The sequence below is a fragment of the Branchiostoma lanceolatum genome, chromosome 18, assembly GCF_035083965.1.
Source record: "Branchiostoma lanceolatum isolate klBraLanc5 chromosome 18, klBraLanc5.hap2, whole genome shotgun sequence".
In the NCBI taxonomy this organism is placed as follows: Eukaryota; Metazoa; Chordata; class Leptocardii; order Amphioxiformes; family Branchiostomatidae; genus Branchiostoma; species Branchiostoma lanceolatum.
The window spans coordinates 5,156,717-5,173,808 of record NC_089739.1 but is presented as its reverse complement, the minus strand read 5'-3'; the positions used below and the strand labels follow the sequence as shown (position 1 = coordinate 5,173,808).

General features: G+C 42.6%; 1 protein-coding gene, 1 long non-coding RNA gene and 1 other non-coding gene across 3 annotated transcripts; 2 read left to right on the top strand and 1 right to left on the bottom strand.

Moving 5' to 3' along the window:
* Positions 1 to 378: 378 nt before the first annotated feature.
* LOC136424102 (uncharacterized) lies at positions 379 to 1,970 on the top strand. Its single transcript, XR_010753816.1, has 3 exons — positions 379 to 890; positions 1,542 to 1,623; positions 1,883 to 1,970. It is a non-coding gene; the product is annotated as an uncharacterized lncRNA (long non-coding RNA).
* Positions 1,971 to 2,092: 122 nt separating this feature from the next.
* On the top strand, positions 2,093 to 8,849 carry LOC136424092 (carboxypeptidase B-like). The gene is made up of 7 exons (XM_066412515.1): positions 2,093 to 2,269; positions 2,511 to 2,723; positions 3,455 to 3,571; positions 5,408 to 5,495; positions 6,105 to 6,310; positions 7,362 to 7,446; positions 8,169 to 8,849. The coding sequence occupies exons 1-7, from the start codon at positions 2,183 to 2,185 to the stop codon at positions 8,351 to 8,353; spliced, it is 981 nt and encodes a 326-aa protein (XP_066268612.1). The 5' UTR covers positions 2,093 to 2,182; the 3' UTR covers positions 8,354 to 8,849.
* A 3,794-nt stretch (positions 8,850 to 12,643) lies between these two features.
* On the bottom strand, positions 12,644 to 12,715 carry Trnap-agg (transfer RNA proline (anticodon AGG)). The gene has a single exon. It is a non-coding gene; the product is annotated as a tRNA-Pro (tRNA).
* Between the last annotated feature and the right edge of the window lie 4,377 nt (positions 12,716 to 17,092).

Below are 17,092 nucleotides of genomic sequence, written 5' to 3'. Positions count from 1 at the left end.
AAAGCCTTGCCGGTGGTCTATACAATAAACATTATTGGGGAGGCTCTGCTACATTGAGCTGAGGTTTCGACTTTTGTGAGCATGACCTCTAACCATCTCTGTCAGCCAATCACAGAATTGGGTTCACCTGAAGAAAACATTTAGCCGATTCTCTGATTGGCTGACAACTGGTTGGAGGGAAGGTGCACAGAAGTGGAAACCTCAGCCTGATCTAGCAGATCCTCCCCAATATATGTTGTACCCTTTTTCTTGTGACACCGTACCCTTCATCCCACATCCGTTAAATTCAAACTGTATGACTATTGCAGTTTAAAACTGTGAATACCATTAAAGAAGTCTGCATCATGTATCAACCCAATCAACTCACTCTGACGTCATGACAGAATTTAATGTTCAAAATTTCCCGCCAATTTTTAAGCCAATCAGCATGCTCTGTGTCTATGCACTGCTAAGTAGCTGATAATTACGTCAGGTGGCTTTATTCTCACAGTGCGTGTCGTAAACTCCAGATCCACATAGAAACAAAATAAATACGTATAAAGGTTAACAAAGAAAAGAGGGTCTAAAGGGGTACCACAGGCCAGCTGAATTGACAATTTCTTTCTGGCTGTTTTCACAATGTCAGATTAATTTTCACTTTAACATCGACATTGAGGTAACGTATACTTCAATTTCCTTCAACAAGAGATCTCAAAACTACAAATAAGCCTTTCACAGTGCGGGAATATAATACCTATAACCCCTATGCGAGTCCCAATTTATTTCTTCTCGTAGTGAAAACGCTATAGAACGCCACTGTGTCTACCATACGCTGTTATGATGGATATAAAATTGAGCTTCATATTCATGTCCATATTAATAGTGGTCGCACCATCCTCTGTCTATGAAAGGTAACTTTTTTGTTAATTTTCAATCCTTTTAAACTTTTGTTTTTAGAAATTAGAGTTTTCTGAGTTACAACATATTGGACAATTATGGTAAAAAACATTAAAGCCCGACCACTAGAAGTTTTTTCAACGACAGTTACGATATAAATGGTTTATGTCATAGAGTAGCTGACGTTATATGTATAAATTGAAGTCATTTTGTTTTGAAAAAATATGCAAGAGTTTACATGTACAATGTAATCGTACAATTATGTAACTGTGCATTGTAATATGCATGTACACTGAAGATTTATAAGAACATGTACATTGTTATGTTCTTATAAGCTACCATATAGTTCGTACCGCGTATTTACGTCATCGGAAACGTTTAGATATGGTTAAAATTTGAAATACAGTCAAACCTGTACAAGTAGCTACCTTTGAATAAGGACCACCTGACCAATGTGACCACTTTTTGGTGGTCCTTTAGCTAGATGATTTTTCTATTGACAGAAGCATTAAGAATCCTGTCTATAGTGACCACCTGTCCACATAGACCAGATTTTATTGATCCCCTGGGTGGTCTTCTTGGGTAGTTGTAGTGGGGTACTAGTAACCAGGGAACATATAGCGCCACCTGTTGAACGATATTATGATAACACTATTGGCTTACAGGGACGAAGTCTTGCGAATAATCCCGAGGAATGCCGAAGATGTGCGATTTCTAACGACGATGGAGGAGGAGCAAGGCCTATCGGTATCTGTTCGACCGGATCGATTGTTTTTGCGTCCTTTACTTTTAAATCAAGTCATTACTTGTTTGTTTGTTTGTTTGTTTTTTTGTTTGTTTGTTTGCTTTTCTTGTGCGCGTGTATGCGCTCGTGTATGTCTGGCGGATGCGAAAACTGTTTGGACTAATTAGTACTATAGTAAAGATGAAGAAAACTTCAACATTGATATTTTCGATATAGTAAATTTGATAACCGCTATATATATATATTTCGTCTTTTTATCAGCTTGATTTCTGGAAGCTTCCATCTGGACCAGACAACATCCTTGACGTACACATTAAGAAGACGTCTATCACTCTTGCAAAAGGTAAACAACCTACAGGTCATTGACCTTTTCTTTTACAAATAACACAAAGCTAGAGCCACGTAATTGAACTTTTTATCCATTAATGGTAAGTAAATATTTGAGTTGTGAAAATGTTGAAAATGTTGTAAAATTTTATCTTTATTTTAGACGAACTAAAACGACACGGAATCCCATTCACGGTCTTGGTCGATGACGTTGGCCAAGCCCTCCAACTGCACATGCGCACTAACTGGATGTCGAGGGCACGTTCACGCATGCGCAGAGACGAGAACTTCGACTTCAGTGTCTATCACACATATGATGAGGTGCGTACGGGGCATTGACGACAACGCTTTGCGCTATTTCTAGATGCAGTAGGGTGGCATACGCACTACGCTAAATTAAAGAAGTAAAAAAATTGCCATATTGCTTTGAATTACGGATATAGGAAGCTTTCCATTCACTGTTTTTGACAGAAGAACCAATATTTGACCACGCATTTTTCAGATACCGGTTTTTGTATCTTTTATCATGAACATGCCATGGTCTTATTTTGTACTGTTCCAGATCACAGACCATATGCGCCACATAGCAACGAGTTACCCGGACATAGCCTCTATCATGAGCGTGGCAGGCACGTATGAGGGCCGCTCTATCATGACTATCAAACTGGGCAAACCGTTCTCTAACGGCACCGTGAAGCCTGCCATCTGGATGGACGGGGCTATCCACTGTCGGGAGTGGGTCGTGCCCGCTACCATCATCTATGCTGTCGATAAGGTAATAACTAAAAGGTCATTGAATAGCAGTGTGTGGTGTGTGTGTGTGCGTGCGTGTGTGTGTGTGTGTGTGCATGTGCGTGTGTGTACGTGCCTGTGTGTGAGTGTGCACGTGTGTGCCTGTGTGTGTGTTTGTGCCTGTGTGTGTGTGTACATGTATGTGTGTGTGTGTCTCTGTGTATGCGTGTATGTATGTGTATGTATGTGCGTGTGTGTGTGTGTGTGTGTGTGAAGGCCGCTCTATCATGACTATCAAACTGGGCAAACCGTTCTCTAACGGCACCGTGAAGCCTGCCATCTGGATGGACGGGGCTATCCACTGTCGGGAGTGGGTCGTACCCGCTACCATCATCTACGCTGTCGATAAGGTAATAACTAATAGGTTATTGAATAGCAGTATTTGTGTGTGTGTGTGTGTCTGTGCGTGTGTGTGTGTGTGTGTGTGTGTGCGTGTGTGTGCGTGTGAGTGCCTGTGTGTGTGTGTGTGTGTGTGTGCCTGTGTGTGTGTTTGTGCCTGCGTGTGTGTGTGTGTATGCGTGTATGTATGTGTATGTGTGTGTGTGTGTGTGTGTGTCTGTGTATGTTTGCGCGCGCGCGTGTGTGTGTGTGTGCGTGTGTGTGCATGATCACAATGCAGTATGGGGGATGGGTCAAGTCTGCCATCTCTAATTGCCTTGTTTTCGAATTCGTCTTCGCTGTCTTCCAATTTTCCTTCCTTACTCCTTTCCCCAGCTTGCACGTCAGTACGGCTTTGACCCGACTGTGACGCGAATCCTGGATGAACTTGACCTGTACTTGACCCCTGTTTTCAACGCCGACGGTTACGTGTACACCTGGCAGTCCGATGACGTAAGTATGCCGTCATTAGAACAGCCAATCAGATGTACGCTAGGCTTCCTCGATGGCTGCGTTTGCGGAAACTGTAATAGCCTCTTCGCTTCCATGACCTGACTTCAACTTGATTTGACCATATGTATGACAGAATTGATGCCAGCGTGCGGATAAATAAAAGTTGGACAGAAATATTCATATGCATATAAACGCCCAGTATACTCTAGTACTTTCGGCTTCCTCTCGCTTATTGGTGATTGTATAAACGTAGGAGGCTGTATGATTAATTATCTTCGCCGAGTACTTGTACTCGGAGAAGATTATGTTTTCGGTTGAAAAATCTGTTGGGTGGGTCTGACTGTATGTCAGGAGCATAACTCAAGAAAACTTCAATGAATCTTTATGATTTTTGGTAGGTGTGTAGTGGTTGTGTAAAGGAAGGTCATGTTCGAAAATGGTTTACCTTGCGTTTTTCAATAGTACTGCAGCGGACTTAGCATTTTTTTGTGTTTGTATGTAGGCAAAAAAGTGACGGAAACGTTGATGGATCTTCATGATTTTTTGCAGGTGTGTAGATGTTGTGAAAACGGAGGTCAAGTTCAAAAATGGTTCTCCTGGCACTTTCCGTCGGTACTGCAGCGGGCTTTGTGTGGATGTGAATTTTCTTGTGGACAACATAACTCAAGAAGCTGTTGATGGATCCTTATGATATTTAGTGGATGGGTAGGATTTACAGAAAGGAAGGTCAAGTTCGATAATGGGCCTTCTAGCGGGTACCAAAGGTACTGCAGCAGAGCTTCAAAATTTAGGGGCATATTTTCTGAAAGTGCTATGGTCATGATTTTTGTGTGGTAGATAGTTCATGCCACAGGAAGTAAGTTCTGTAAATTTTGGCCCCCTAGCGGCTTGTTAAGAACCGCAGTGGGTGTTTTTGTTTTGACATTCGGACATGAATAACTTGAGAATGGGTCGACAGATCGTCGTGATGTTTGGTATGAAGAGAGCTCGGATGGTGCTTTACATAATCAATGACTAATTATGCAAATAAGGAGCTAATCTGCATAATTAGTAAGGAAAGTTTGTTAACCCACTGCCTTTCAATGGGACATGGGACAGTGTCAGGTCATGTAAACAGATAGCCTTGCAAAAACGTACATGTAGGTCAAATAAATAAACTATTCTCCAAGCAGAGGTGTGGGTCCTGCTGGTTTTTGACGCGTTCAGTTTAAGCATTTTTGTTCAACACGGTTGGCGACATAACGAAATAGGGACAAAATAGAAAGCCTGACTAGAAACACCTAAAAACGTGCCAGATTTATTCTATTCATATGTATTGACTGTACTATTTCATCATCACTTTCAACTTTCAACACTGCCATATCGAACCTTTGTGGCCCATATAATATCAACATACTCATATTTTTTCATGACCAGTTATAACATATATCAGCACACTCTACACATATACTAGTCCTGTACCACCAAATGATTTTAACCCTATCTTAACTGGACTCATTCGCCCAATCATAACGTCCAAATGGTATGGTGCATGATCAAATTTGCCGGGGGTGATAGACACGTAAATATAAATCACTTTCCATAATAAGCCTTGATTATTTGGCGAAGATAATGTGTTTGTGGAACTCTAGTTAGAGTTGGTTTATCGAAGGCTATAAGGAATACGAATTTCTCTTTACTATTCAAGTGTCTTAAGTGGGGGAATTTACTAAACACTTAACCGAAAATGATTATCCTATCGCTATCGTACAAAGGACAGTCTACAGTAAAATGTACTTCGTCTCCAACCACTGCGCACTCTCCGGTGTTTTCTCTGAACTTGTCGGTGTGTTTCAGACGCGGCTGTGGCGTAAGAACCGCCCTCCCCAGGCGGGCCCGTGTGTCGGGGTGGACATGAACAGGAACTGGGACAGTCACTGGGCTGGTGTGTACGAATCTGTGGATAGATCTTTATTCATATGATGGTTTTAGTCTCCTTTCAGAGTGGTGTCAATTGACTGTCCACCCTAAGAACGCAACGGATTTAGGTGAACTAATGGTAGGGCCATATCACAATTGTGCGTAGATTCAAGTCCATACGAGCTGCGCATTATCATGTTTTGGTTTAAGTAAAGTTTGCCTGAAAGAAGTTGTTTTCTACTTTGACTCACCGTTGTGTAGCCTAGTTATCCAACCAAAGAAATGACTTCTTCGGCTGCATATACTTAGCCTAAGCCACAAGTATGAACTCATGTGGACTTTAATTGTATAAACGCACAAGTGTGAAGGAGGCTTTAGACATTCAATACTGTAAACGCAGAAATGTTCGTGGTGGTTTTACGTTCGCGGTTTTCGCGGTAAGATCTTCGCCGCGAACTTAAAACTACTGCGATTTTTTGTCCTCCTACCCCCTTGTCTATCATTGTCTCAAATGCGAACTTAAAACCACCGCGAACAATCCATTTACTCCCTACCGCGAAGTTAAAACCACGTGAACTTAAACGAATTTTCAGTACATCATTCATCAATCATTGTGTGTAATCCTTTTCCACAGAGGGCGGATCCAGTCATGACCCGTGTAGTTTGCTGTACCACGGCACGGCGCCGTTCTCTGAGCAGGAAACGCGGGGAATCTCGAGCTTCATCTGGGACAACCGGCGGGACATCCGGGCGTACATCGCGTTCCACTCCTACTCACAGGTGTGGATGGCTCCGTGGGGACACTCCTACAACAGGCCGCCAGGGGACGCTGCTGCACAGGTCAGATGTTTGACATAATTCTATAGACTTTCATCCGCCCTTGCTAGCCTCATTTGCAGCCTTCTAGGAGCGCTGGCCCTCTCCCCGTAAGAATAAACGCCTGGACGGCTGCGAGGAGGATAGGCCCGTGTCCCTTTCCGGAGTTTCATCCGGGACCCAATCTCTAAACATTTGAATTGAATGGGGATATTTGTCGGCCGTTTTTGGCGGCCTTTTCTGCGTTTCAAGTTACGTTTTCCAATGCATTCATATATGTTTTGTCGGGTGGGTATGACATACAAAGAATACAACACGGTGTATTCCGCATCACCCTCGGTACCAGCCTTCCCGCGGGTCGGGTCGCCCTCCGGCCTTCGGCCGACCCTACCCGAGGTCCGGGTTGGTACCTCGGGATCCTTCGGGTGTCACCCGGCATACATCTTGTAGATCCTTGTAGTTTTTCTATGTATGTGTATGTGCCTCCACACATTGCAGGATAAGTGTAAGAATCGTAAGATCGAAACCATATACAGTTACACACTGTCAAACACTCAACGACTGTCAAACACTAGGCTGGCTCTGGTCACAGCGACCGCCATATTGGTGGAGTTACAGACAATTGTGTTCTTCTGCCTTAATATGTTTTTTTTGCCTCTGCATTCTATTGAGCAACGTAACACAAAACTATGGCCAAGCAGCACGTTGGCAGAACCTAAGCGTTTAAGGTCGTGTTCGCGTATTTAAGGTTAATATCTTGTGTATAGGTTCATTTAGTTGTGTTCGAAGACATATCTTATACAACGGCTGTTATTCCAATGCAACGTTGACCAAAAGAAGAAAAGAGATTCGGCAGCTATAATAGGTTTACATGTAAATAGCAGGCTAATTACCGTATACGCATTACGTTCTGCCGACGTGCTTGGCCAGTCCCTCCTATCGGTCATTATCTATGTCACGTTGAAAATGAGCGTCGCCATTTTGGATCCTTGCGAGACACCAACATGGCTGCTGATTAGTAACCCAGTCTTGTAATCACGCCGTTTTTTCTTAAAGTTTTGTTGTTGTTGTTTAGGACGCACTGGGACGGTTGGCTGTAGAGACCATCAAGTCTATCCATGGCGCTGACTATGTCGCTGGAAGGGCCATGGAGACACTGTGTGAGTAATGTACAAGCGAAATCATATCTATGACGATTTCCGCACAAATGATATCAAATGTTAGCCTGAGTGCCATCCGAGATTACTACCGGGGCTTCTGCGTTCGCTGCCCTGAAAAAATCTAGAGTGGCGAATGTCGGAGCCCCGGTAGTGATAGGCTAATTAAATGTACGATTCAATAACTAATGCATCAATTCTAAAGCGGGTATCTCATAGGAATGCGCCAAATTGCGCGAGGAATTCGAAATTGCGCCAACTTTCCCAATTTGTGCCAATTTTCAGTTTTGGCTCAAAATAAGATACAAGATAGATTTATTGTAAATCGCAGCGTTGACCCTGAATTAAAAAACAAAACAAAAAAACAATCCACAGTGATTACGATTTGCTGTGATTTCGCCGTTGAATTTTTGAAAATATTCGCAATTTGGCGCAGTCAAGTGAGTTACCCGCTTTTAAAAGATAGCTCATCTTATGACATACTTCCAACCCGCTAAACTCGTTACTAGTAGGCTATTTATATTTCAATATCTGGGCAAGGATTTGACCATTTTCATTGTTACATCATTGGGGTGCTGTAATTCCTAGATTTGTATCTAGATTTAGTTTGGTCCAAATACCCATATCCAAAACATATCATGCAGTGTATTTTGACACTAAAACTGTTGTTGTTTTAGTTTACATTTAATTTATACCTTGTTCTGTCTTATTTCTTCCTAACATAGACCAAGTGTCGGGAGATTCCCAGGACTGGACCTACGACAAGGCCGGAATCAAGTACTCGTACATCGTGGAGCTGCGGGACACCGGGCGGCACGGCTTCCTCCTGCCGCCCGACCAGATCCTCCCCACGGCCGAGGAAATCTTCCCGTCCATCCTGACGGTCGGGGAGTGGATCCTGGAACACTGAGTCTTAGAATCACTGGTTAAGATTAGCCTTCTTTTAGTAGACTTACCTATTGTCGAGCGGTACCTATTAACGTCCACTTTGGGTCATGCCTACGGGTTCGGCTTTTGTTGGATTATCAATAGTACGTACTGTTTTCTGATAGAATATCAGTTCTAGTTGTACACGCGTACGGTTGTGTAATACTAGTATTCCGCCATCCGCCATATTGTCGTGCGGCACCTATTGTCGTGCAGTACCTATTGTCATCCACTTTGGGTCATGCCTACGGGTTGGACTTTTGTTGGCATATCAATATTATGTACTGTTTCCGCTGATTGTATATCAGTTCTGGTTACACAATGTTTTCTAATATTCTGATCACCGACGTCCCCGTTCAAGGCCCAAGGTTCAATATTCTGCCACCCGTAGCAGTCACTGTACCTATTGTCGTCCACTTTGGGTCATGCACACATGTCGAGGTAGGTGTATAATGCAAAATCCTGCTTTCATAATAAAGAATGAAATACATATGATCCTTAGTCATGACTCTCCTTTGTACGATATGTTTGTTTGTATTGCATAACCTGTAAACCACCTCATGGCATTACACACCAGGTTTGTACTGAACAGTACAAGCTGCATATCCGGACAGCTTTATTTGATCCACACACCGGGAAGGACCCCTGCTCTTTTCGAAAAGTGTGGTAGGTGCTTGCGGTGAAGCTCTCCATGAACAAGGGACTTCCATTTAACGTCCTACCAGAGAAGACGCCCCTAACCGAAGCTAGGTACTCATATTCACTTGAGTAGTGTGAGAAAATATGTGATAAGTACCTTTCCCAAGGGCACTTGTGACTGATAACTGCTGGTAACTGCTGGTATAGTTCGATACTTCTGTAGTTTGCAACTTTCGATGTCAGAAATTATGACATAACAAACCAATGAAAACTGCATTGTTGCTCACTTTGTAGTGCCTAGTTTCAGTAGCAGGGAATCTTTTTACAGGGAGAGTTTGCTAGCTGTAGCCTTTCCCCTTTAACGTGCTCGAGGCACCTCCTCAAACACAAGACCCCTCCTAAAGACGGGTGCAGCCCAAACCGAGATGTCCTGTTACAGGATTGAACCGGGGTCTCCGAGTTACCAACTACTAGTAATTAGAAACAGGATTTTAACTGCGTAAGGCTGCTACAAGTTGAGCGGTATGGGCATCCGCTGAAAATGGTGTAATAAACACTAAATCAACAATCATTGCCCCTTCATAAAGGGGTATGTTGTATTCTTTCTGAAGACGGTGTAACAAAACCATCTTCATGATGAAAGAACAATTATGATAAAAGATTTAATGCTTGCCTTATGATAAACTGTTTAGTGTGTTCAATGTTTCTGCGTGCACAATGGTTACAGGGTCTTACTGAAGTTCTTTGCTGTACAAGTAACTACTGTGCCGTACCGCCGTAAGAAGCCTGGCGGGGCAATCGCTTCTACGGCCCAAGTACTTGCACAGAACTCCCCGGTTAAAATCTACAGCTACTCTGGCATGTTTTCCTCTGTACCAATGATTTTCCTGCTCTTGTCATGGTACTGATGAATCTTGATTACTTTCTTACTTTTTGTTTTATCACGTTAGTTGGTCTCCTTTTGAGAGAGAGAGAGAGAGAGAGAGAGAGAGAGAGAGAGAGAGATACACACACACACGTACATACTCAACACTCACACACATACAACTGTACATACACCAATACAAACCTACACACACATATGCAAACACACACACGTACACACACACCGACATACATACAAACGCATACACACGGCACACAGACACACGAACACACTTAGTGACACATATGACTACTAGTATATGCATGTTTTAATCTTAATGTGACCAAATGAGATGCTGCGTAGTATTTGCTTTACTCTCATGTAACAGGAAAGTTCAACGGTAACTCATCAGAGATTAAAATTCAATATCTAAAAAGCCTTTTCAATGGATATTTCTTATGACTCCCGACCAATTACAAAAGTAGCGAAATATCAGGGCACATCCTTGAAAAATGCGCCGCTTTTTACGTCGCAAAGCAGCTGGTTGACCCTTGACCTCGACGTTCGATTAATCTCCATGGCAACACGTGCAAAGAAAAAAAGAAGATATTTCAATATATCCACTAATCATAGAAAAGCGTATGAAACTTTGGTTTGAAAACTAAGATTTATAAAAAAAAAAGGTGGCCGGTACTGTGTACAGTATGCAGAGAAAGGTGGAAGATATTTGAAAGTTCAGCGAACCGAAGACGTCAAAATCTGGTTCCTTCAGCTTGAAAACAACACCATCTGGAAAAGAAATGAGCATACGATGGCGTTTTCTCTACCTGAAGACGCCGAGATGTATGTTTCTTTAAGACGAGAGATATCATCGAAGCCAAGAGACGTCTTTGTGTACCTTGCACTTGTTCCCGACCTTTCTTCACAACAGTTACGAGGATCGTGATTGTCTTCAAGTTTCAAAAGTTCAACTTTTACCTCAAGGGATGCCTCGTTCTTGAGAACCTGGCACAAAAAAAGTTTGAAAATTGATTTCATAGTGACTGAATCTGGCAGAGAAATGTGGACCGGGCCCACCCACGAAATGAGTCATTGCCTTCATAATCATAATCATTTCAAATACATGTAAGATATCATTATAAAGTAAAATAAACAAGCTTTCCAATGGTATAAGTCACAGTGCTAATCATGAAAAAGCTCAGAGAAGGAAATCGACGTTATTGTTCTGAAGTTTTCCCGGTAGACGCCCCCGGGACCGACTTTTGCCGGTGCCCAAGCGTCGAAGCGCCGAGTCCAAATTCCAGTCGTCCCGGTGCCTCCTCCTATCGTCTTCGGACACGACGATTCTGACATGTTGCAATGCTATGCCATCGTCGGTCTTGAAGTTAGCCGTCTTTTTTGCCAGTTAATACCCTGGCACAGGTTTCAAGTACACACGTTCATCTGAGAATATAACTCTCCTTTGACTTTTTTTGATCGGGAATGGAGGCCTGCCGTAGCGATGGACTGTCGTCTACAGGGCACCCCTCGCCGTGGTCCCGAGCAGAAGCGGCCGTCAGCCCGGCACGATAGAGAACCTGTTCCCGTACGGAAAACTGGGTAGGTCATCTCAGCATAATAAGGGACTACTAGTATTTTTCGTTTATACTTCTTCTTCGGATCTTCACCCCTATTTGAGCATAGGCCCTTGACTATATATATGTAGTTCTCCTTTAAACCCGTCTCTGGGATTGCTCTCTAAAGCTTCGGTCACATTTCCATACCGGGGCCCGGCCGGGATGTTTGCGGGAACGTAAAATAAAATTTCATATCAAGAAATATACACGGATCATGCTTATGAATAACCATTTTCACGCTATATGTCTTTTGTTGTCTTCTATGTCGTACTTTTTGTTCCGGCAAACTGCCCGGCCGGGCCCCGGCTTGGAAATGTGACCCTAGCATAAAGCAGGTATCTCACTGAACGGCGCCTAATTGGGACAAATTATTGCGGCAACTTTACGAATTTTCGCCAATTTCTTCCTTGTGCGGATAGAATACATGGCCTCTGAAAACAAAGTGGCCACGCCCAGAATGTCACTGTCTCTGTTTCGGCTCCAAATCATCAGATACAAGATAACTTCTTTGACAATTGTGGTGTCGCCATTGAATCTAAAACAATGTACACTGGTATCTCACTGAACTGAACTGCACCAAACCGCGCTCTGAGGAAACTGCGCATGCGCCATCTTGGCGAATTTGAGAGGTCGCACTTTGCGTCTGAAGCCCATAGGAGCAGATTATTAGAAATCGCAGTGTTGCTACCGAATCAAGAACCAGTGTGCAATGATTATAAGAAATGCACACAAAAAAAAGCGATTTGCAGTGACGAAAGGATGTTAAATTATAGTCTTTGCCGCAACATCAGTAAGATATTGTGAAATGTATGAATCTGTATACGTATCCATTTGCGCCATCTTGCGAATTGCGAATCTTTTTAACATTTCAAAGTTGCAATTTCAGGCGACAAAGTACGCCGATTTGCACCAATTTGCGCCGGAATGTCTGGTGCAATTTGGCGTTGTCCAGTGCGATACCCGCTTAAGAGTGTGTGCCCTATCCAATACCATTTCCTCTAAAAGCATCCACAGATAAGAACCTCCGTGAAATTGTTCCGCTACATCTTTCTATGTCTGTCCTTTTGTCGAAATAGCTTTAAATGCCTGTCATTTGTCGAAATTGCTTTCAATACATGTGCGTATCTTAAAAGTTAAGATGTTTAAAAAAACAGGGCTCGCCCGGGAATTGAACCCGGGACCTCTCGCACCCTAAGCGAGAATCATGCCACTAGACCAGCGAGCCGCAAATATGCAGGTGTGACACGCCATGGATGATTATAGATTTTGTATTTTTAAGATGAAATATCCCATCGTATCATGTTTATATGAATCATCATTATACTTGCTCTTCTGAGGCAATACTGTGCGCAGGTATATCTTTCAATTCCTGCACGTGTAATTGTTTTAAAAGTGACATCGAAAACGTTATTATTTATTCATGTGTTGGCCGTCTGAAATCACCATTTGCAATGTCTGCTATTCAGGTCTAACAGAAAGACGCATTGCAAGTCTAAAAATAAGGCACGTGATTGATCTAGCATTAAGAGTGTAAGAAGGCTTAACAGTTCACCCCCACCCCCAAAATTCATTCTTGAGAACGTTAACAGCTTTACAATAGAAAGCACCTTTGTGCTGTACAGCAAATGGCTGTATTGTATGCCCGGTAAACCGCCTCAAGGCGTAACACACCAGGTTTGCACTGAAGAGTACAAGCTGCATATCCGGACAGATTTATTTGATCCACCCAAACAGTGAAGAACCCCTTCTCTTATCGATAAGTGTGGTGGGTTCCTTAACATATGCTCATGGGTGGCACTCGAGCTCCATTTAGCGTCCTAACTGAGGGACGCCCCCTCCCCCATACTCCCTTATGTGTATGTAAATATTGCTAACAGTAAACCCACCACTCTTGTCCTTTGCACACAAAAAATCAGTTACCTATGTTCCATGTAGTCTTATCCTTTATATGTCTTCGTTAAATTTGCCCGGCACTTGTAACTAACAGCAACACATGCTCAAACTGCTAATAATCCTAATTCTATCCGGCTGAGCAGTGCGCATGCCGGGAAGAACAAGAAGAAGACAGAGACGTTCATTGAGACTACGTAGTGCAGACAATGACGTCAGCTAGATTCGGTGTACTGTCTCTTATCTAGAGGTTTGGAAAAAAAAACTCTGACTAGCTATAGACCACGACAAGAATCCGTGGTAGTTATGGCCATGTTTTAAAGGTTCATGGTCTAATTTCCATGGATTCCTGTTGGACCTCTTGTCAACAACAAGAACAAGAAAAAAACGAACTTAGACTGTATATTTGTGTATTACATTATCTTAATTCATCATCATCATCATCGTCGCCGCTTTCATCTGTCGACGATGCGGGCCACCACTGCTTTCCACGCGCTTCTGTCCAGAGCCTGCCTTCTCACTCCTTCCCAAGTGAAGCCCAGTTCCTCCAAGTCTCTCATGACAGTTTTCTCCATGTAATTTGTTGACCTCCCATCCTTCTTTTCCCCTGTGGTACCCAGTTTAATGCCATCTGCGGGAGGCGTGTCCTTGTCATTCTTGCAACATGTCCAAGCCACCTTACTCGTGCTCTGCGCACCAATTAGTTAATCTTAATCTTGATTAAAGAACATATTGGATGAAATTACAATAGGACGACAGCCCAGTACTTTTTATTTCTAGTTATTTCTATTCAGAATATCAGACGATAAAAAGATTAAGTCTCTTGGTGGCAGATGTTGGCTCATTGGCGCACCAAATCCGTGTGTGTTTTTGGCACACTTTTGACAGATTAGCCGAAGAGGCTCGGAGGGCGTCACTTTGCCGTTATGATGGGTATATCATGTAAAGTTCCTTTCCCAAGGGCACAACGTCGGGGCATGGCGAGTATCGAAGCCGAAACTTGGTTCTGAGCCAAACGCTCTAACCGTTGCGACACATAGACGCCAGAACATCATACGAGAGAAACCTGGGTTACTACATGAATCCGTGGTGATTATGGCCATGTTGTTTATCAGGTCTCATGGCCTAATTTCCTCGGATTTCTGTTAAACCTTTCGTCAGCGACATCGATTTGATATTCAAATTCATTCTCATCATAATTTTCATCACCTTGATTTGGTTTGGTTTAGATGGCGATACGGGACTATTAAGGACATGATTCCCTTCCATATTTTCATGTTCTGATAATCTCGCATCTTTGTTTGAACATTCAAGCACCGAATCATAGAAAACGGACATGAATACGCAATTAAGGACGTGATATACGCCAGAAATTAAGTCTGAGTGGACAATGTAAGAACTCAAAAGTACAAAAGGCTACGTTTTGTCAAAACTAGTAGCTTTAGACGCTATCTACCAGAACGATCTACATTTCAGAGGACAACGAATTTGATGTATCCACAAGACGACAATCTTCGACCTGAAAATGTCTGGTTCCTTCCAACTGATTAGAACATCAGACGATGGTTAGACAGAAATCTGGGTTACTACATGAATCCGTGGTGATTACGGCCATGTTGTTAATCAGGTCTCATGGCCTAATTTCCTCGGATTTTTGTCGAAACTTTTGTCAACAACATTCTAACAAGATTCAACTATAATGGTTTCGTAACATCTGAATGCATAGGAGAGAAACCTTGGTTTGGTTTAGATGGTGATCTGGGATTATTAAGAACATGATTTCCTTCGAATTCCATATTTTCATGTTCTTATAATCTCGCATCTCTGTTTAAACATTCAAGCACCGAATCATAGAAAACTGGATACGCAAAAGATTCAGACGACAAGCTGCCATGATATACGTCAGAAAGGAAGTCTTAGTGGGCCATGTAAATCCTCAAACGTATGAAAGGCTACATCTTGTCAAAAGTGGTAGCTAGAGATCTAGTCTTCGGGTGTGATCTATGTTGTAGGTGACGCAGAATTTGATGTATCAACAAGACGACAATCTTCGACCTGAAAATGTCTGGTTCACTCAAACTGATCAAAACACCAGACGATGGTTGGACAGAAATCTGGATTACTACATGAATCCGTGGTGATTACGGCCATGTTGTTTATCAGGTCTCATGGCCTAATTTCCTCGGATTTCTGTTAAACATTTCGTCAACGACATTCTAAAAAGATTCAACTAGATGTGTATCGTGATCTCGTAACGTCTTAACATTGATTCCAAACTCAGAGGAGACAAACCTTGGTTTGGTTTAGATGGTGATCCGGGATTATTAAGAACATGATTTCATTTCATATTTTCATGTTCTTATAATCTCGAATCTCTGTTTAAACAATCAAGCATCAAGCATCAAGGAAGCGGGGTTTGCAAATACTCTGATTCAGTGATGAAAATAGTCTATCAGTTGTTACTGAGAAGAAGATGTAGGACCAGACTATGAGTATAGTTTTTTGTTCGCAAATATTCTATATCTAATGATTTGACGACATATACACTCGCCGACGTGACCTATCGTGTCTAATTTATCCGTACTTTACAGGAAGATGAGATTGATTTTATAAAGAATTGCTTCTTTGTCTATTTGTTTGCTTTATTGTTTGTATTGTACACCAAATTTGTACTGAAGAGTACACGCTGCATATCGAGACAGATTCATTTGATCCTCACGCCTGGAATACCCCTAATCTTTACGACACAATGTATGTGCATACTGTTATTTTACGGGCTCGAGGTGTGGCTCTAGATCTCCTCAAACACGGAACCTCCATTGAACGTCCTATCCGGGGACGTCCCTAACAAAAGCTAGTACCCAGTTTCATCTCAAGGAAGTGAGGAAATTTGTGTTGAGTGCCTTTATATTTCCCAAGGGCACAACGTCAAAGGGACAAGTCATGGGACTCCAGATTCTGAAAATGAAATGAAATTCTTAGGATAAGGTCACATTTCCAAACCGGGGCCAACAGGGCTGTTCGCGTGAAAAAAAAAAATCAAACAATTCATGTCACGAATATGCGCAAATGTTGCTCATTATTAATTTTTTGTGCGTTTTGTGTTTTGTAGTCTTTTATATCATACTTATCGTTTCCGCTAACTGCCCGGCCGGGCCCCTGGTTGGGGATTGTGACCTCAGCATTATCCAGGACCTCTGGCTTCTGAGCTTCTGGGCCAAAGGCCCTACCATTACGCCACCACTATTTCAATAGATCTAGGCTACACCATGAATCCGTGGTGATTTAGGCCATGTTTTCTGTCAAGCTCCATGGCCTAATCTCCTCGGGTTCTCGTTGTACCCCCCTCTCCACCATGAAACTTGGAATTCACATCAACATGAAATTTGGAATTCACGTCTTTTGGTTCTATCTGTAATTTTCCTGTTAGACACGTGCCACGTGTACTTGACTTGAGGTTGAAAGATGTTGTGACGGGGGTTTGGCAGATTTCGATGGGTTAAGTTAAAGTTCTCGTTGGTGCACTATTAGCCCATTTTGTAACTACTATCTCTGACATGGTAAACATAGTACTCCTTTGTGTTTTATAAGGTCCAGACTCCAGAATCAAGAGGTCCTCGGTTCGAATCCTCTGACATGCCATCGATGTTGTGCCGTTATGAAAGGCATTTAACACGACTTTTCTCACACCAACCAGGTGTAGAAATGGGTA

Bases quoted from the DNA above. Each gene is read 5' to 3' on its own strand.
- LOC136424092 (XM_066412515.1), top strand. From the start codon at position 2,183: ATGCGCACTAACTGGATGTCGAGGGCACGTTCACGCATGCGCAGAGAC. The intron at 3,572-5,407 runs GTAAGTATGCCG...GGTGTGTTTCAG, and splicing joins ACACCTGGCAGTCCGATGAC to ACGCGGCTGTGGCGTAAGAA. The intron at 6,311-7,361 runs GTCAGATGTTTG...GTTGTTGTTTAG, and splicing joins CAGGGGACGCTGCTGCACAG to GACGCACTGGGACGGTTGGC.